The 21,805-nt window shown below is 40.1% G+C and overlaps 1 protein-coding gene across 1 annotated transcript in view; it reads right to left on the reverse strand.

Annotated features, from left to right (window-relative positions):
- LOC117445899 (collagen alpha-1(XXIV) chain-like) overlaps positions 1 to 21,805 on the reverse strand; it is a 102,123-nt gene that overhangs the window by 44,829 nt on the left and 35,489 nt on the right. The window contains exons 4-14 of the mRNA XM_034081836.2: positions 19,426 to 19,479; positions 17,091 to 17,144; positions 11,361 to 11,414; positions 10,047 to 10,100; positions 7,955 to 7,999; positions 7,215 to 7,268; positions 6,661 to 6,705; positions 5,595 to 5,648; positions 4,829 to 4,873; positions 3,631 to 3,684; positions 3,220 to 3,264 (exon numbers count right to left, since the gene is read on the reverse strand). Coding sequence (XP_033937727.1) covers positions 3,220 to 3,264; positions 3,631 to 3,684; positions 4,829 to 4,873; positions 5,595 to 5,648; positions 6,661 to 6,705; positions 7,215 to 7,268; positions 7,955 to 7,999; positions 10,047 to 10,100; positions 11,361 to 11,414; positions 17,091 to 17,144; positions 19,426 to 19,479 — 558 coding nt within the window. The remainder of the gene's footprint in view (positions 1 to 3,219; positions 3,265 to 3,630; positions 3,685 to 4,828; positions 4,874 to 5,594; positions 5,649 to 6,660; positions 6,706 to 7,214; positions 7,269 to 7,954; positions 8,000 to 10,046; positions 10,101 to 11,360; positions 11,415 to 17,090; positions 17,145 to 19,425; positions 19,480 to 21,805) is intronic.

The following is a 21,805-nucleotide window of genomic DNA, read 5'->3' on the forward strand; positions in this document are numbered from 1 at the left end:
ACTTCTTCATTTTTGACTAGTATTAAAGTTCACTTTTCATTCAGGAAGTATGACGCTGCGCTGTCAGTGCGCTTCTCCGTGCTTGTGATTGGTCGAATGCTCCAAATACCACCCTTTCATGTGAACGCGCACCTAACTAGATAGGACACGGCTGGCTTGAGCGATCCACTTGATAACCAGCGTCGTAGGACCGTTTAGCGAGAGCGCGTATGTTTTGGATTAAGCCAACCGGCTAACTCAAACATATCCAGGTTAGGTTGAACCAGGTTCGCAGTATAGGCCCCAGGTCTACACAAACATCCCAGGGGCATTTAAAGCAACAGCATCCCCACATCTAGGACAATCTGACCACATCTCACTAATTCTGACTCCAGCTTACAAACCACGGATCTGCAAAACAAAACCAGCTATCAGGACAGTACAAGTGTGGTCTGAGGAAGCCACCTCAATGCTGCAAGACTGTTTTGAACGCACAGACTGGGATTTGTTTGCTGAAGGGTCAGATCTTGGGGAATACACTGAGACAGTACTAGGATACATAAACTTCTGCACAGCGAATGTTTTAACTCAGAAGACAATAAAGCTGTTTCTAAATCAAAAGCCATGGATTACTAGCAATGTGAAGTCATTGCTTAAGGAGCGGGACGCAGCATTCAGGTCTGGGGACAAACAATCCTACAGTGAAGCACGGGGGAAACTCAAGAGGGGCATCAGGGATGCTAAGCACCATCACAAGCAACGTATTGAGGATCACTTTGCTAACAACAACAACAACCCCCGCAGCATGTGGAACGGTATCAGGGCACTAACCGACTACAAAAGCACCAATCTGCTGCCCAGCAATGATGCAGAACTCCCTGATGTCCTAAACCAGTTTTTCGCCCGCTTTGACACCCCGGGAGAGGAATCTGCTCCACTCATCCACCCACCTGCTGAGGAGACAACGCTGGTTCTCCAGCACCATCAGGTGTGGACCACTCTGAGGAAAATCAGACCTAGCAAAGCTGCAGGCCCAGGCGGAGTGCCCGGCCGGGTACTGAAGGCATGTGCGGACTAGCTGACAGAGGTGTTTACTGATATATTCAACCTCTCATTACAACAAGCTACTGTTCCAACATGCCTCAAATCCTCAACCATCATTCCAGTGCCTAAAAAGACATCTGTGAAGTGCCTAAATGACTATCGCCCAGTCGCGCTTACACCAATAGTCATGAAGTGTTTTGAGAAACTGGTGCTTGCCCATATAAGAACAATCATCCCACCTGACCTTGACAAGCATCAGTTTGCCGACAGGCCAAACCGCTCCACAGAAGACGCCATCAACTCAGCCCTCCACACCTCTCTGACACATCTGGAATTACCAGGCAGTTATGTGAGGATGCTGTTTTGGGATTTTAGCTCTGCATTCAACACCGTCATGCCCCACAAACTGGTCAGCAAACTGAATACTCTTGGCTTTGGCTCTTCACTTTGCTCATGGGTCATGGACTTCCTGACTGACAGACCACAGCAAGTCAGAGTCTGTAAGCACCTATCATCCCCCCTTATACTAAACACAGGAACCCCACAAGGTTGTGTGCTTAGTCCCATGCTCTTCACACTCTTTACCAGCGACTGCACCCCCATCCACACCTCCAACTCCATAGTAACATTTGCAGACGACACCACAGTAGTCGGTCTTATTACAGACAATAAGGAGACAGCCTACAGGCTCGAGGTGGAACATCTGACTGACTGGTGTAAGGAACACAACCTTGTCCTTAACACCTCCAAAACTAAGGAGCTCATTGTTGATTTCAGGAGGACAAAAAAGGAAGTCCATCTCCCCCTCCACATCCATGGAGAAGCAGTGGAGAGCGTGGAAGACCTACGGTTCCTTGGAGTCAACATCTCCAATAAATTAACATGGACCTCAAACACCTCAAACCTGGTGAAAAAGGCACAGCAGAGACTGTTTTTCCTGAGGAAACTAAGACAGGCCAGGCTTCCACAAAAACTGCTGGTAAACTTCTATCGGTCGACCATTGAAAGCACCCTGTCCAGCTGCATAACTGTGTGGTACACCAGCTGCACAGCCGCAGAGCGGAGGGACCTGCAACGGGTGGTGAAGGCTGCTCAGCGCATCGTTGGGACTGAGCTGCCCAACCTTGATAACATCTACAAAAGTCGACTGCAGAAGAAAGCCAGCAGTATCATCAGAGACATCATACACCCCGGCCACTCACTGTTCGAACCACTGCCATCCGGCAGACGGTTCAGGTCAATAAAAGCCCGCACCAACAGACTGAAGAACAGCTTCTTTCCCAGAGCTGTGGCCTCCATCACTCCCATCCCTGTCCAACCACAACATGCACTATAACATGCACACATACAAACACACTACTTCCCATCAAAGACTGCAGCCTAAAATACCATGTTATTTATTTGTATATTTATTAAGTATCAACTGATATTTTTTAGTAACTATTTATATTTAAACATTGTAGCTTTATATATTTTAACATTCTGGTAAAGTGCATATGATGACCCTGATTATTATTGCTACTATCTCTGCTTTATCACTGTTTTTATGGATGTGTTCTTATTTATGTTATGTATTGCATTGAGAGATGCCAACTGAATTTCGTTGCACTGATGTGTGATGACAATAAAGATATATTCTATTCTAAATGAAGCTTGAAATGAAGGCGCAGGAAAGGTACTGTATACAGTTGAATCTATTTTCATGACATGAACAGGGGGACGATTAAGAGGGGTCTGTGATCTCAGACTATTCAGTAACTGCACATTCTGCAGTGAAAGAGAGCATGGTCTCTATAAGTCCTGGTTAGATGTTGTCCGACTGCCATAATAACACAATGCCTCCCAAGACAAATAGTGTTAATGTCATTTGATATGGACCCTCAAATGAAAAATGTTGGTCAAAGTAAAGGACATCTCCATTACTTGACATGCAGGACAAATGATCACTACTGTACAGCAGGTTAGAGGGCAGAAAATTCACATTCATTACTTATGGAGAAACACAGCACATCCTGCCATACATCCATCATCCAAACTCAAATTGAAACTCTACAGACAGACAAGTAGGAACAAAGATGGACACTCAAGCAGTAGAAACAGATGGAACTGTGAGGCAGGGAAATGACATATTGCCTATTAGCTGTGGGAAATGTAACACATAAATACAAAATATAAGATTGCAAAACTGATACTCACCCTCAGACCAGGAAAGCCGCTAATGCCAATCCCACCAACAGGCCCCTGTGAAACATCACAGCAACATCCTAAGTACACAGGACAGGACACTTACAGTATTGCACATTCCTCATTTCCAAGGCTACATTGGAAAGGCTATAGGTATCATTTAATGTTTTCATGTGAAAACACCTGAAATGAGAAAGCATCTTAACATTTCTAGGTCTGAACCCACAAATCTGTATTTGTATAATTAACCAGTGATTTCCTCCACCAGGCTCCAAAACGTACAGTAATGAGACCTAGTGATAAGGTTAGTCATTTATAGACTATCTTCTGTGACTATATCAATGGAGGACAAAAAGGCAAATCACAGGCAGAGGAAGATGAAAAGGGTAAGGTAGAAAAAGAGATGTGGACAAGAGTTCTCACCTCATTGCCATCAGGACCAGGAGGCCCCCTCTCCCCCGCATCGCCAACCACACCCTGTGGAGGAAGTATATCCACACTCAATTTAAGAGGGTCAGGGCAACCACTGGCAATAATCACTTATCACTCAGTATATCAGCAGGTGAATGTACAGGAGTTAATAAGCTTTTCCTACTTCCCTTCTGTCACTTAAAATCTATGTTTTCTGTTATGCATGACATCCCATTTTTGAATTATACATAACACTTAACATGCTATGGTTGATCAGAAATACATTAGCATGGTGTAAAGATAATGCTCAGATAATGAAAGACATGGCATGTGTGCCTGTGGCTTTGATCCATTTAGCCGGATGAAAGAAACATTGGGCTGAATGCCAGCTTGGCAACTTCAACAGAGACGCTAAGGCTTGTTTTTAAAACATTACGTTTTCACAGTGTGAAGGCTCAACCTTGACATTCCGTTCCTTTATATCTTGATCCGTAGTTTTACTCAATGCAGCCCAGCTACAAACTTGGCATTACATGGACTATGCCAAATGCGATTTCATAAAACAACTATAATGTTATTTGCCACAACTTGTTAAATCCGCTAAAGTACTTATTATTCTCATATTTTCTTTCTCTTTGTACAGTTGAACCCTCCTGTTGTCTTCGGGTAAAATCTGACCGATTTGCTACTTTCATCAATCATAACTTTATTGTTTTATATTCGATTGCATTAAGGCTTTAGGATATCCATGACAGTCGACATTACACCTGGCACACGCAATATATGTTCAGTGTCTATTCTTTGTATATTTACTGCAGTTTTTCATGTATACCAGTAGTCTGATACAATAGTTACAGTTTGAAAGGGTGTTCAATGAAATGTGGTGATGATTAATGGTTTTTGTGTTAATGTAATAGCAGTTTAAACAGGACCAGTCAAATTTGACCGCGAACACCAAAGTAAGGGAGGGAACACGAAGACAATAGGAGGGTTAAAATGGCATTCAGAGTCCTGCTGCTAAGGCACATTCACAACAGATACAGCATACAAATGATTTAAAAAGTCCCTGTCGATGTGATCGTTGATTTCAAAGATACTGTATATTAAATGGATTTTTACAATATGAGATAACACAGAAAAGCATGCCTGTAGCATGAAAGATACATTTTTTCTGTCTGGAAGCAAGAATCTTAATTAAATTAATCATTACGTGTCTTCCTTTCGAGCCAGGTTTTCCAACAGGACCAGGAATGCCCTAGAAAAGAAAAAACAGCTGGGTTAGTGACTTAAATCTGGGATGATTAAACCCTAACACCTTTTAGTCAATTTATGGAGAACTCCCCCCCACCCCCTTTCCAATGTTACAGAGACATTCTTTGAGTAAGATGGCTTATTGTGAGCCAGGTTTTTAAAAATGGTTACATCGCATTGAAATAACATTTCTCTTGGCACAGACCAAGCTGATGTGCAGAAAGCCACAACAGAGCGATAAAGACCAGGATTCCCTTAAGAGTAGAATCTCAAAAGAATAAAGGAATGAGTGACTTCATTCAGGCATTTAACCTGGACGGATAATATACATTTACCTCAAATTCTTTCCTGAAACCCAATAATTTTAAAGCCGTAAATGAAACAGCTTTAAATACCAGTCACCAAGAAAACATGTTTTACACGTAGTGTGTATTTGGGTTTCTTGGACTGAAACATTACTTTGTAAAACAATGTTCTGGCATTTATTTATAAGTAGTTCAACATGAATAAAGATATTAGAACATAGCTGACTGCTAAAAGTTGATAAGGCTAAAGTGCTAAAAGAAAAAAAATCAAACCTCATTAAAAAATTAAAATAACGGCGTGTCCAAAACAGTGGGAAGAAATGAATAAGAGGAAACTAGATCTTATAAATATAAATGTTCACACATACAGGACTACATAGCACTTACACAGCAATTGTGACTTCAACAAACATTACTCACTTTCTCCCCCTCTGGTCCGAGTGGCCCAGCAACGCCAGGAGGCCCAATGAAACCCTGGGAAATCAGCAATATGTTAAATCACAGGATCGTCTGAAAATATGTCTGCAGTGTTACATTATCTCAATAAATTAATCTCAGCACAATACTTCTATTCAGTTGAGCATAAACAGTGTATATGGCTTGTCATACAGGACCAATGGAAGACCAACACCATCATCCATAAGCTCTCTCATTTGCTCTCATAGCTTCTCCTCGGCTACACTGATGACACTCATCTGATCCTGTCTTGTCGCCGCTCTGAAACCCAGGCGCTCGTACAATACTCTGGTTGTCTGGCGATCTTAAAGATGAGCATTGTTTAGATTTGGGTTTGCTTGCTAGCAGTCTCTTCTCCCTGCTTTTGCTCACCGCCACCCGTTGATATGTAGCGTTGGCCGGAATGTGTATCACATCACTGGCAAGCGCAAATCCTTGTCTTGTGCATCTGCATGACAACCCATCATCAATGTCTTTATGAAAACCCTGATATACACTATCTGCTCTGTCATTCTGGACATGATGACTGAGATGTATTTTCTTAAAGGCAATATCTTGGCTGCATTCCAGATATGTATGTCAGATGGCATAAGAAGTATTAATTTTGTCACACACACACACCATAACTCACATCTTATCAGAGCATTGGCTGTCATTGTGGCTATTTTTCACGCTGCCTGCCTCACACTGTCATACTAATCTGAGCTATCCTCTTTCTCAGGGCTGCAATGCTCCCAGTCCCATTACTCACCACCTCATTCTGTCTGCTTTCATATTTTCCTATACTGTATTCTTCTCAGATTCTCTTCCTTCTGTTCTCCTGTTTTTGAGGCCTTCTTGCATGAACCAAATGAAGACAAGTCAGCCTTAACAGAGACAATCTAGAGCCATCTCACATTAACTCAGCGCTCTCTCTGGAGCAAGGCTGTGGGTCTGACAGTTTCCTAATCCTTTCAGGAAATTAGGTGTCTAATTCAGTGTTGCTGAAGAAAATAAAGTAGAAGGACAGCAGAGAACCACTTGTACTTACACGGACACCTTTAGGCCCTGGGTCACCTTGTGGCCCAGCTGCACCCTGCAAAATGGAAAGACTCAGGTAAGGTGGATCTTTTGTCACAGTATGCACAACAACAAAAAAGAGTCATTTCACATGAGACTTTGAATGGCCTGATAAGAAAAATAGAACGAGCTCAGCTGACTGAGATCTAAAAGAAAACAAATGTGTTATACTTTAAGTTGCACTTGTATTTCCTCTCGCACACTGCTGGCAGTTTCACAAGGTTTAGGCCAACAGTTTAAACACATACAAATACATCAGCATATATTGCATATTGCATTAATGTATGCATTTCAATGTTAACTATGTGTTCCATGTACTTTAGTGAGACAAATAGCAGGTGTTTACTGCTTAGTTCAGAATCCAAAATGGGGAATAAATGTGAACAGGAAAGCAGATAGAACTGTACATTGTGTAGTTATTATTATCCTTTCTGTGTTTTTCCTGTAGAGTTCTTTGTAGAGTAACAATAATCTAAGAGGGTCAATAGAGGAACTGGAAGCATATTTTTGTATTTTTCACTGCACCTGCCTGCCAGGGTAACCTGCAGCCCCGGCTTCCCCTGGAGGTCCCGGTATGCCCTGCAGCAGAGAGAGAGAGAGAGAGAGAGAGAGAGAGAGAGAGAGAGAGAGAGAGAGAGAGAGAGAGAGAGAGAGAGAGAGAGAGGGAGAGAGAGAATGAACGGTGAATAGGGAGATTAGATGGATGGATAAAGTGAAAGAGGAGACTCACAGACCGCTACAAGCATTGCCAAGTGAGGAATAAAACAAGCACTGTTCATTCCGGACGGCCTCCATGAAGACAACGATGTCTATTAACTGTACCTTTCTGTACCCCTCAAACCCACCCCTCCCCCACTTGCTCACTTTTTTAGTCCACTGTTAATGTGACACTTTGCATTCAAACATTCACCTGATGCTCAATTTCAACATTCATGAATTGCTGTAATAACTATTGTTATCTGTGACTGCATGAATCACAGACATTGAAAAAGTGGAATCAGCACTTACTGTAGAAACAATCTTTATATTTTGCAGACATTCACCATTACTGTCTGAAAGGATCATAATGTGTGCAGGTTTTTTTATAATATGTTTGATGATTGCTTGATATGACTTATGACCAGTTGCTTGGATTTAGATTCAGAATTCTCAAACCAAAACATGATTTGGAATCTTGAATCTTCAATGAGGTATAATCTAAACATGTAAGGCTTTGTTGTTTGGCACATATACAATCAGTGCAACACACACAGATTATCACCTACCTGTACTCCTTGCAGTCCGGCAAGCCCAAGATAACCTTTAGGACCCTTGAAAATAGAACAAACAAATGTATTTTTAATAAATTTTGTATATCGACATTAACACGGCTAGGAGTCTACGGCCATGCTAGCGACTCAATGAGGCAGGAACAGCTGTGCTTTAAGTTAAATGCTTATGTCATCGTGCTCACATTATCATAATAACATTGACAATGCTAACATACTGATGCTAGTGTTTACCAAGTTAGCATGCTAACATTTGTTAATTGGAACTAAACACAAAGCACAGATGACATTAGTTTTGCAGGTAAAATCTATTTTATAATCTATAAGGTATTGGTCAAATTAAAATGAAGACCTGATAGTGGCAATACACAGGAGAAGGTAGGTTCAGTTAATGTCATAGTTGTCAAGACTTTCAGACAAAACCTTATGGTGGCACAAGAGTAAATGTCAGAGAAGTTGAAACCATTTGAGAACCAAGGATATTTGAATCAATACATAAGAAGGCATTCCCCTGAAGGAAACCAGCTCATTGGAACTACTGAGGAACATTCAATAGAATGTTAAAATGTTTTAAAATGTGTTTTATGATTATTCTAGACTGGGATGGAGATAATGAGCTGGGAAATTGGCCAGTCCATGACACCTTTTGAGTTCGGACTGAATGGATTGCAGAGTACAGTGTGAGAAATGTTTAAAAGAAAACTAACAAAATTGGAACATAGGATAGGATTAATAGATGGCTCATTCTAGTCCACAGTTAGCTTTATGCAACAGTCAAATTATGCATTAAGTTAAACAAGCACTCGTTCTTTATAAACTTCAACAGAATTTATTGTTCAATCTTTTCCTTCCCTTTGACTATCTTTATTGTCTTTCCCTTTGATTTGGATATCAACAACAGATGTTTACAGCTCAAAAACAAAAGGTCAGGGCCAGGTCAATGTCTTGGCTCCACCGTGTGCATCCGAGGTTGTGACACATGAACCTTCACACTCAATAAAATTCGCACTTGGGGGTAGAGAGCACAAGACCGGAGCCAGTCATTTCCTCTGGAAATACTTGACAGGGCAGAGTTCATGTGCTGGGTGTATTAGGTTCAGCTACTGCAAACACTGATATTGCCTCCTGGGAGGTAAGGTGAAGGCCAGTTATGTGGAGACTCGACTTCAATAAGGGGATTCTTGGACAACTGTGCAGATAAAGCTATGTGGGAAGCAGGGTGACCTACTATAGCAGATCTGTTCTATGAAGGCCAAAAGCTCAATTGTAGCAACAGCACCTTTGTGTTTGTACCTTTCTGAGCAAGACATAGAAAGCACGAGAGCAAAACAACAAATCTGAGTCAACAAATGGAAGGCATGATGGACATAGAGAGAATGTCAGTGTCCTTCATTTTTCTGATTGTACTGTCAATTACATTCTCCCTCTTTAGGCCTGACAATTGCTGACCTGAGGAGGCAATGTCTACAAAGGATGTTGTGTGTCAGTGACCCCATGACTCTGGACAGGGTGCCTTTCCTCTTTTGGAAGACCTTTAGCCTTGACCTTTAGCCTATCAAGTTTAAGTGAGGTAGCACGGTAACCTAAAACTAGCCCAAGTTAAGACGCCTCAGCTAACATCTGTGTGTGTGTGTGTGTGTGTGTGTGTGTGTGTGTGTGTGTGTGTGTGTGTGTGTGTGTGTGTGTGTGTGTGTGTGTGTGTGTGTGTGTGTGTGTGTGTGTGTGTGTGTGTGTGTGTGTGTGTGTGTGTGTGTGTGTGTGTGTGTGTGTGTGTGTGTGTGTGTGTGTGTGTGTGTGTGTGTGTGTGTGTGTGTGTGTGTGTGTGTGTGTGTGTGTGCGCATGCTCTTAAACCTAAACCTGTATTTTTAAACACACATAACTTAAACTACATATGAACTAGGTTCATGTGTGACTCCTTTTGCCTCATTATTCCACAAATGTAAAGACAGAAGTAAAGCGCTGTTTCAAAAGTAAAATATACGCTGAGATATATGGACAACCCTTACACATTTTTATTTTCTGGCAATAAAACTTCTGAGTTTTCTTCTTCTGTTTTGAACACGAATAGTTTAATAACTTAAATCTTACCAGTGGACCTGGAAATCCTTTCAGCCCAAGCAAACCTGGCGGACCTCTGTCGCCCTGTTGAAACAGATAACAAATGTATAAGCATGTATAAGTACAGAGATGAAGATGTATGTAAAAAGAAAAGTGTTGATCCAATTGGAAAAGCTTTATTAAGGCATTTTAACAAGGAATAGTTGTACACCGTAGAACACAGTTTTATTAAAGGAAATGAATCTCATTGCTTAAGGTCTCTGGCACATAACCCAGGCAAAAGTAACCTAATTAGAATTGATGATTTAACACTGAATCTTTCCTACAGGGTGCATCAGTGATTAATGAACAACAGGGCAATGTTGATGCGGTGGATTTTCCACAGGTGAGTGAGAGGGACAATTTAAAAGTGCTTTTGTACTTCAGTCAGTGTCTAGCCTTTGTCTATATTAAAAATTATTTATTCAAGATGCTTCTAATTGAAACCATATGATGAGCAGTATTGGGCGATTCTGAAAAATCGGATTGGATGTGAGGTGAGAGGTTCAATGGAGCTCAGAGAGGTAGAAATATGGAATGGCTTAAACATTACAAAAGGTAAAAAGACTTGTTACAAAGAGTTATAAGAGGTTTGCAATAACTTATGTGGAAGACATCAGGGGGAGGTTGGATAAATATTGTGCGGACATATGCTATATTTGGTTTCAAGTTAAAATTTGACATTATTTTGACAATCCCGGAAAGGCTCTGAGAGGAGATGACAGTTTATCTTAGGGGGATTTCTATGAGTGCACAGACCATTAAAACTGAAAGGAGAAAAATACTTTTGAAGATTAATTAGTTCAAGAGCTTTATCTGCTCAGTAAAAATCATTACTGTGGTGATGTTTTTTTTATAGAAAAAGAAACAAGATGGAGATTGTTAAATAGAGAGTAAGAGAGACCAGCTGTGTGACAGCAGACAAATACGTCTGAGAGAATAAGTCTGAAAAGAAGTAAAGGAATTAAGAGGAAGTTTCGGAATTTGGACATTCTAAATGACGTCAAATCAATAGATGGATTAGACGGTATGATTTAGATCAAAGTTTTTCAAAATGTGCGAGAATACATACATACAGAGACAGATTTATCTTGCTGGTTGGATTTTGATGTAGGATCATTTTAGGATATTTTTGAGAAATCAAGGGCAGAGGAAAAAGCAGTTGTGAGCAGATACTAATGGTAGTGTAAGTGAGGACTGAGGTAAAATGTCTCAAGATTACCCTCAATGAAGTAAACACTCAGAAGAGGCTAAGAGAAACAGAGCAAGGAGCACAGAGGACCAGGGAGCCTTAGGAATTCTTACCTTCTCTCCTTTTGGAGCCTGGCCTGGAGACAGCCCGGGATCTCCCTTTGAACCCTACAATAGAAACAGGGTCACAGAGTGAGAAGAGTCTTAAGCAATCAATCACCTACTGACATCACAACTGATTAAAAATGGTTATTTGAATGTTGTCATGTTTGCCCTTAAAGCTGCTTTCTGAAAATCAATCGGTGGTTTAACTCAGAGCTGTTGCAGTACACGAACATTTCTCTATCAACCTGATGATAATTCACATGAAGGCATTTTAAAGTGACATTTAAATGCCAAGAAATACATACAGGCCATGAAAAGGGTATTGCACACAGTTTATTGTCCACATTCTGAATAATAAATGTACTATCGAAATAGCATGGTTCTGGTGTGAAGTGCTAAGGCAGGGGTGTCAAACTCAATTTCATCACGGGCCACATTCACATTATGGTTGCACTCAAAGGGCCGGGTGTAACTTTAAGACTATATAAAAATACATATATAAATATTTAATATATTTAAAATAATGTATTATATTACATTATTGCCTCTGCATTGGATTATTATCGGATAGGGTAATAACTTCATAATTAACTACGTCTGGAAGCAGAAGTCTAGGGCAAATAATGGCAAGTCTCTTCAGTGCGCATGTCACAAAATGATTTAAAAAGAAAAGCACAAATAAAAAAAAATGACATTTTGAAAAAGAAAGTAACATTTTGAAAAAAAGTAAATTCTGAGAAAAAAGGCATATTTAGAAGAAAATTTGAGATGCATTGTGGGACATGTAGTTTATGGGCAACGTGCTACTGTAAATCGGAATGTAACCGTATAACAAACATATTATATTATTTTCAAGCTCTTGTGGGGCCACATGAAATGAAGTCGCGGGCCGGATTTGGCCCCCGGGCCTTGAGTTTGACACCCCTGTGCTAAGGCATTGTTGGAAACGTTAGCTCCGTACATTCTCCTCATTAGCTTTTTAGCATCATGTTTCTATTGTTTTGACTGACAGCCAGTGAGGCATAGAAAAGCTTGTGGGTGGGAGAGGGAAAATTACATAAGAGCATAGAACCAAAAAAAAGCAGTCAGCAGTGCATAAAGCAGATTGAAAGGTTCTTTAAGCTCTGCAGGGACATCGTCATGACATTTCAGAGTGTGCTTGACTCACATTTCAACTCAGCTCAGCATCAGGGACTATTCTCCTCTGCATCAGTCCTAGTGACCAATAACATTTCAACAGGCGATATATTTTCCCAAACTAAGACAAAGAGTCTCTCAAACTCTGTTCCGTGCAGGGATTGGGGGAGTAAGAATGACTCACTGACAGGTCACAACGGTATTAGATACGGTGGTTTTGCTTTTGTATTTGTACACACATATGTGGGTGTATAGGCTTGAGGAACAGCGAGCAAGCAGGTGGCCTCATATTTCATAATGATCAATGGAACACCCTCAGCCAAATGTGCACAGTGTCCCAGCAAAGTCAAAGGTTACTCAGAAAAAGCTCCATCCATCTGCCTGTGCGGTTTGACTAATCAAGGAGGAAACAAGAGCATTCTTCTTTGTATGCGTGTGGGATGAGGAAGACAAAGTGAACAACATTCATGATGAAATTACTTTAAAATATTTGTCTCATCTTTAGCTATCCAGTATATGTAATAACTACAATACCCAGTGAGGAGCAATCCAGACTAAAGGGTGAGGGTAAGGTGAAGCATCAGTGTTCCCCTGCAGTCACTCTGTGGTAGACATACAGTACCAGTCACCACATCCATCTGCATGGAGTTGACCACATCCTTGCTCCACTGTAGCAATGTATCCTTTACATATGGCACCATGTTCATTTAAGAAAAAGGTGTCTTTTCTTTCTTTCTTTCTTTCTTTCTTTCTTTCTTTCTTTCTTGGATGTCAGTGTCATGAGTCATGACCAATGAGTCGGGACTAGTTAAATGATGCCATGTGGCAAAAAGGATCTAGGATATGTCATTTCGGCCAAACACCACCCCTGTCTCCTCAAGCCTTTCCTGTTTTACTGTGATCCCACAATCACTCGTTATTATCACTCTAGCCTACATCTGGCTGTCTGGTTGAATCCAAATTGTGCACGCTCTAAACAGCAGAGTTGGCTCTTTAGGGAACTGTACGTAATTCTCGGATATAATTGATGCCATTTGATAACAAAAAACGTTGACTACAGTAGAGTAGACTTACAGTTACAGAGTGAAAAGGATTTAAGGACAATAAAGTGCATCACTACAAGTGTTTCGTAAAGAAAGCAACATAGGCTGCAAAGGGCTCCTAATAAAGTCTACAAAACAACCCTAGCTGAGAGGAAAGACAAATGTTCAAAGAGTCAGGCACAATAACAGTCAACAATATGACTAAAAAGAACCTGATGTTCTGCAAGACTGGGAGAGGAGATGGCTATCAGTTGAAACATTTACAAAAAACTCTACAAAATGGGTCAATGACTTAGCATTTAGCATCAAGCTAGATATAATGTCCTCTGATTTATTGCGGTAATGACATTGCTATTCCCGTTGTTGGTTGTTTCTGGCTGGTGATTGGCAGGCTAGTATGTACAGTGACAGTACACTTCCTCAGGCAGTGAAACAATATCAGACTTGTCATCCCCATCTTTGAAATCTTAATTTCACTATAATGACTCAGAAATCCAACCGACTAGACCCTTATGAACAATTGTGCTTTCACATTTATCACCACCTCTTAGGAATTTACAGATTTAGAAAGTACATGACTTTGAAGACTTTTACTTTGCGTGCAGACTGCCCGAAATGTTCTACGTGAATGGCATCATTCTGATTTACTTGAATTAAAAAAAGCACAAAACGTTATCAGCGGTTCAACTAGAATTCCATTAAGGTGTAAAGCCCTGACCTAAAATAATACATCCCCATTGACTTTGCACATCTATTTTCTTATGAATCTGGCATAACATTACATTTGGGTTCATGTTATCAAACATCAATTATAATCACATAAGAAAAGTCAAAAATACATAATTATCTTTCTAAATCAAAGTTCAGAGTTTAATCCAGCAACTAAACATTTAAAGTAAAAAATGTAAATGTCATATGTGTATTTTTTGTTATCCATCATCCCATTGCAAGGTTGGGTATCCTTCAATTTTCCAAATAGTGTAGTACTCAAAATATCACCTCATCATCCACCTCATCATCAGTGTTGGGACTAAAGCGTTACAAAGTAACGCCGTTATTTTTGGCAGTAACTAGTACTCTAACGCATTACTTTTTAAATTCAGTAACTCAGTTACCGTTACTACATGGTGCGTTACTCCGTTAGTTTTTTTATATAGTCAACAGCCAGGTGAACAGAGATGAGAACTGTACTTAAGTGCAGTACTTGAGTAAATGTACTTAAGTACTTGTACTTCCTGTGTCACATGCGGAGACGGGCTGTGGGCGTGTTTGTGTTGTTTACTAACAAGACTATCATGGCGGCGGCGGAGCTCAAGTCTAGTTTCTCCACCTGGAGATATTCTCACTATTTCACTTTTGTCGAGCACAAAGAAAAGAACGTTTTAGTTAAATGTAAGTTGTGTCCTGGCGGGTCAAAGAGCCTATCTACTGCCAAAACCAGTCATTCAAATCTCTTAAAACATCTGCAAAAACAACATGCTGGGACGAAGCTAGTAGCTAACACCACAGAGACTCAGCCGACGCCACTCCACCTCCACCTGCACCGAAGCAACAGCGGCTGGATTTTAACCAAGGGACTGCTCGCCAGGGGAAAGTCGATAAAGCCATTGCACAGTATGTTGTAGAACACATGCAGGCTATTGCTACAGTGGAGTCACCCGCTTTCAGGGAGCTAGTTAGCATGATAGCATGTCCGGGCGGCACACGGCATATGGGACGTAAAACTTTTTCCAACTACCTGGAGAAAGAATATACAAAAATGTAAAGCCAGCTAATATCGATGCTATCCAGATTGCATATAATGCATGTCAAGTTGATCAACAGATTGTATTATTCTCCAATGCAATAACAGTACTGAAATGAAGGCTATAAGGGCATTAATATAATGGGAGCCCTTTTTTTAAGTAACTAAAACGTTACTTTTCACTATAACGCATTACTTTTTGGTGTAAGTAATCAGTAAAGTAACTGAGTTACTTTTGAAATGAAGTAACTAGTAATGGTAACTAGTTACTGGTTTTCAGTAACTAGCACAACACTGTTCATCATCCATGGTATTTATAATTGTTACATCATCTTTCGACCAAGCAAGGACCTTGATATTTCCATCATAATAATACAAAAATTCAATAAAGCATGACAGTAGTTCAGGCAGACCACTTCATTCAACCCTGTATTGACTGCTTAGTATCAGTTGTAGTGTTGTCACGATACCAACATTTTGGTTTCGATACCAAGTCAAGAATTGCGATTCCGATTCTTTTTCGATACTTTTCTTAAAAAAAGGGAAACAGTCTTAAATGTAATTATTGTGCTTTATTTCACACCAGAACCATAACCATAACACACACTTTTAAACAATGAGAACAATAAATGACTAGAATTTGTATTAAATACAATTAAGCATCATCTATAAACAACTTTTTTGTCAACAAGCCGAGGCACAGCGGCAGTTGCACTCCCACTTGCAGCCATGCTTCTCGCTTTCTCACGTGCTCTGGCAGCTAGCGTGCACGAGAGAGGGGAGGGACTTAGAGCGTGCTTGAGAGGGGAGGGACTGCAGGCACGGCTGCAGTGCAGGGAGTGGAAGCAGAGCACTGAACACACACGGCTCGGCCCGTCTACACTACAGCGTCGAAAGCTCCAAGCTGCTCCAAGCTGCCCATTCACTTTCAATGGGGTGACGTCACGTAGCCGCGCTTTTTCGCCGAACTGAATTGTGGGTAGCAGAGCGAGGCGTCTCAGGCGTCCCAGGCGACCAGAAGTTAAACATTGTTCAACTTCTGGTCGCCTGGACGCCGGAGTAGCCAGCGCCAGCCAATCAAATCCCGTTTCCCAAAATCTGACAGCTGAAGCTGTAGCCAATCAAACCGCGTCTAAGCTGGGAGAGATATCCCGCCGTTCATTTCTATATTTCAAAAAAAGTCGGAGGAGAAACTAACTATCACCGTAGCGAATCACCCGGTTTTGTATGACCATACCCTCTTCACCTACCGGGATACAAACCGGAGGAACCAGGCATGGAGGGAGGTGGCAGAGACAGTGGGGGAAACTGGTAGGTTTTCGCCTGTTTGGGGAGTTTATATATATATTGCTCCCATACAATCCCCGGGGGTTTTTGCTTTGTATGTTGGGGGCGGGAGATTCATGTGATTGGTTGTTGGCCGTGTTGCTTGAATAAAATCCCCAAGCTCCAGACACGCCCAGCTCCAAGCTATTTTTGGAGCTGTAGTGTGGACGCTCCGTTATTAAAACGGCGCTTTCTCACCGGAGTATTTCCCCCGTCATTCTTAAAGGACCGATACTAATGAAACGGAGGAATCGTAACGTTTTTAACGGCAGGGTATCGCGGTACCTTTCAAGTATCGGTTGTTTGCAATATACTTAACATTGATACATTGTTAACCATTTCTGTTGTAGATCCCTCCACTTCTACATATTCATTGAAAGTTCCCTCAAACAGCAGAGGCTTTTCTGCCAAATCTCATTGTATCACCATTTTCTATACTGTAAATGTTTTTTTAGCTGTTTACGTGTATAATTAAAGAAGGCCTCTCACCTTGGGCCCAAGTGGTCCAGGCTGTCCTGGGTTTCCATTTGGACCAACGGGACCCTGGAAAAGATGAAGACAGTGTTAGAAAGAGCAAATAATTTAATAACAAATCATTAATGACTACTGAAAATTAGCACATTTGTGTTGAACTAAGGACTTATAACCATACATGCACATATATGCCCACAACTGGATGTGCACATTCATATACACACACACACAATTTCTTTGCACTACAGTACAAATATCAATCTTTGGAATTCTCTCACTGTTATTTTTAATGTGGGTAATCTGAGTCTTAGTATTTAACCAACAAAATGTTTTGTTGACTCCTTGAAAACAAAATCGACCTATTTCAATTGCAATGTTGTGTATTGTGAGATGTATTTGGCCTTATCACAGTCTCAACATTTCTCTAAGAGTGTTGAAAACAGCAATATGAAAATGTATTGCAACCTCTTCCTGCGTAAAATAATGAATTAGGGTATCAATCCCCAACTACATTCTTAAACTGTCTTCCCCTTCAGAGATTGTTTACAGTAAAAGCACCTCTGATAAATTACTTTGTTTCCATGACAAATGCCACCACCAAATGGGGTGCCCTGGTTTATAGTCTGATAACGTTAACAATTAGAGGCAGCAAAATAAGTCTGCTGCTCTGTGCTGAGGCAGCAGACACCACCTCAGTATCCATACTGCCCCCAGCTTCCCACCACATAATGATTGCAAGGCCTCCCTCTGTCTCCACTTTATGACTTAGCCTATGGGCTGAGAGTATGTTCTGTATCAGCTACGTGCTTTCCAAGCCTTTTTTACTCGAAACACGTTTTACTGTCTGCCACCTCTTTGTCTACCAGCATGTCTTCCTGTCCATCTGCCTTTCAGTCTGCCTGTCATTCTCTGTTAAGAAGAATACAGCAGAACATAAGGCTGCATTTAGTCCAATTAGCAAAAGATGCAATTGTAAATATTACAAATAATTAAATAATAATATATTGCTGCTATGATGAAAACAATGCAACATCTTAAACGGTTTTAATGAAGAGATGTTTTACTATTAATAGAAATTGAAAAAGAAGCCAATATATGCTACAACTGTTTGTAACTTTAAATTCATGCAAACAGTTAACTATTGTCTAAAAACAGACAGATATATAGTGTAAATTGTACGTAAATATGTACTAACAACATTTTTCTGTGTTAATGTGCAATGATTTGTTACTACTCATTATTCAGTTGATTGAGAGTCATTGTTTGATGCAGCTGGTTTTCAAAACAGTCTAAAAAGGTAATCAAACGTTATGTTTATCGTCTCCAAGAGACACTGACATTGTCTATAAACAATCTCTGAGTTATATTCGCCAGAAGATATTGCTGTGCAGCGAAGACTGCTACAACAACCATGAGAGAACTTTTTATACACCTTTTCTCTAGCACATACCACATCCATTATGTAGATAATATGTCTTGTTCTGTTTAAAGATGCCTTCAGGGCCTGCGGCATGAACGCAGCATTGCATCATTAAAGACTCAACAGTTGCTTAGAGTGTAGTCTCAAGTTCAGATGGGAAATGCAGCCTGTGCCGCCAAAGCCTCTGCTGGTTGCAGCTTGTTTCATCTGGAACAGTTTGGTCACTCATCTTTGGTGCTCCAAAGGTGCTGACAAATAAACAATGCTGCCTGTATCCTCAAGGCAAACTATCTAATTATCATGATCCTTCACAAAGCTGAGCTTGTTCTTGAGTTTAATAATGCTAACCACAAAAATGTCCCTCTTTCCCGACAGCAGGACTGTGACGACGGTAGATACAATATGGTTCAAACAAAGGTAATTGCCTGACAACTGCGTTAACAAAAGATGAAAAGGAAAAAAGGTATTTTGTGGTTGTGTTAGTGCAGCCAAGAAGCCTGATCTGAACCCATTGTTAGTGACTCAGTGATCAAACAACAATACTGTATCTCCTATGATGGCCCCTGAGTGGCCGGTATCTCAAAAGATTATGCAAATCTAAATCTAAACAAAACAGCACTTTTTGTCCTTGACTTTTCTCTTCATTTGTATTTTCCTTTTATGACCAGCAAAAACGTATTTGTGTTTATATTATCTTGGATTAGTCTTTCTTGGCACATGTTTACTAACCATCCTAAATAAAAGTTTAACAGCAGTTTTCTACTTTATAAAAGAAACACGTCTGCTAGTCATAAAAGCATCCCCTTTTTTATATTTTGCCACTGTCACATTTAGTGAAACGGTCATACTACTATTCTTAATCCATAGATAAGACTTGTTTTGTTTTTTTAAATCTGGTATTGTACCGTGACCTTAGCGCAATTTACTCACCCGAGGACCTCTTTTTCCGGAAGAACCAGGTAAACCGGGGGGACCAGGAGGACCCTAAATTAGAGACAGAGGGACAGGGAGAAAAAGAAGGGTATGTTTTAGGGAGTGGGTGAGACAGAGAGAGAGTGAGGGGGGGAAAAGAGAGATAGAGTATGTTAATGACAAGCAATAACATGCAGTTCACTGTCCAGGCCTCTGCAATGAAGAATATGTGCTATATTTATGTAAGAGCTATGAAGTTCAAAGACAGAAGCCAACTGTTTTCAACTAAAAGCTCTATTAGGAATTCTGAGCAGAAGGCTCAAATTACATTCTTGAGATGAGACTGACAACATCATCCTTTGGTCGACTCGTGGGATTAACTTAATCCTTCGTCATTGAAAGACATAGTATGAAACATATGTGACAAAAGCATGACATGTCCCGGTATAAAGACTCATGCTGAATGGAATCTGATGTTTCTTTCTGTGTTTTGGTAGAAGGTTTTTTATAATATATATATATATATATATATATATAATTTATTAAAAGTTACATTTAGTAAAAAGTGGTGTGTCCATCAAAGAGCCATGTATTTGTTAAACAGATTGGAGGATCAATAAATGACCAAGGCTTCAACAATGGGCTTTGACCTTGTAAATTAGTCAAGGACACATCTAACATTATTTAACAAATGTCTTTAAATTCTAACTAGGCAGAGCTACATTTTGAAAACCATTGGATCCACCTTCACTGTTACATGTGTATAGTACCTTGTGGAGTAAAGGGGTTTTTCGTCTGAGTATGTCATTCCTAACTCATGCTGCTTGTTCATTACATTGCTATAATTGCTGCCAGCACATTTGATCTTTCCAACTGCTTTGTACAGGCACAGACGTGTCAGTTCTGACCTGCAGTGGAAATTGACTTCCTCTAAAAGTTTTGACAAGAAAATGCCTTTCAGGGAGACTATGAAGATTCAAAAAGACATTAGGACAAACAACATCATGATCATATTAGACAAAGATTAGGGGATTTTAAATAAAGATACAAAGTATATCTTGTTCAAATTATATATATCAGATATAGCAGGACAAATCCTTTTATTCTGAAAAATGTGTTAGAAGTCCCTGAAATTAGAGGTTTATTCAAGATTACAGAGCTGAACAGCAATTGTAATTAATGGACAACATTAAGGAGTCAGTAGGAAAGTACTTCAAGGAAGCTATTTATCCTTTAGGGTTTTCTACTGCTCTGTAAGGCGAGCCATAGTCACAAAACACTTAAAAAACATATTCACACCTGAAAATATTTTGTTGTTATACTGTATTTATGAAATTGATATTTGATATTGTAGATTTTTTGCTACAGCAAAACATTTGGATAGAATGCCTTTGAGCATCCTCATCCCTGGAAAGAGCAGTAGATTGGCACAGATGGAGATATGAATAAAGAAACAGCTGTGTGTTCCTCTAGACTCCCACACAAAGAAACATGGAAACAGTGAGCACACCACCGCCTTCACCACAACAAACAGATGTAAGATAAATGCTTCATCTGTGCTGACAAGAAATGTTAAATATTTTCCCATAGGCAATTCAAAAAGGCACATTTCTTTGTAGTTAAAGTGTAGAATTAGTCATCAGAACTTATAGCATTGTGTGACACTATCATGCCACTTCAATATTACCCAACATGCAGTCAATAAGCAAGCCGCCTGACGTACAGTGGGTTGCTTTAACAGAGCAGGTAACTGAGAGATAACCAGAATGCATTAAGGAAGCAATGATGACTAACTGAAGTCAAAACCTTACTCTCTATTTCAAGCCTTTATATTTATTCTGAAGCATTTTTATAATTCAGAATAAAAAAACTTGATCTAAACAGGTCCCATTAATTATAACGATGAATCTTCCACGCAAACCAAAGTTAGCCATGGAGTGCCACAGGGCTCAGTGCTCGGACCTATTTTGTTCACATTATATATGCTTCCGTTAGGCAATATTATAAGGAATCATTCTGTAAACTTTCATTGTTATGCGGATGATACTCAACTATATTTATCAATCAAGCCTGATGAAATTAATCATCTAAATAAAATTCAAGACTGCCTTAAGGACTTAAAAACGTGGATGACCTTAAACTTTTTGATGTTAAACACGACCAAAACTGAAGTTATTGTACTTGGCCCGAAGAATCTACGAAACAAATTATCTAAAGACATACTAACTATGGATGGCATTAATTTGGCCTCCAGTGAGACTGTAAGGAATCTTGGTGTTATATTTGATCAGGATTTATCCTTTAACGCCCACATAAAATCAATTTCAAGGACCGCCTACTTCCATCTACGTAACATTGCAAAAATCAGGCATATCTTGCCTCAAAACGATGCAGAGAA

The sequence above is a fragment of the Pseudochaenichthys georgianus genome, chromosome 4 (genome assembly GCF_902827115.2).
Source record: "Pseudochaenichthys georgianus chromosome 4, fPseGeo1.2, whole genome shotgun sequence".
In the NCBI taxonomy this organism is placed as follows: Eukaryota; Metazoa; Chordata; class Actinopteri; order Perciformes; family Channichthyidae; genus Pseudochaenichthys; species Pseudochaenichthys georgianus.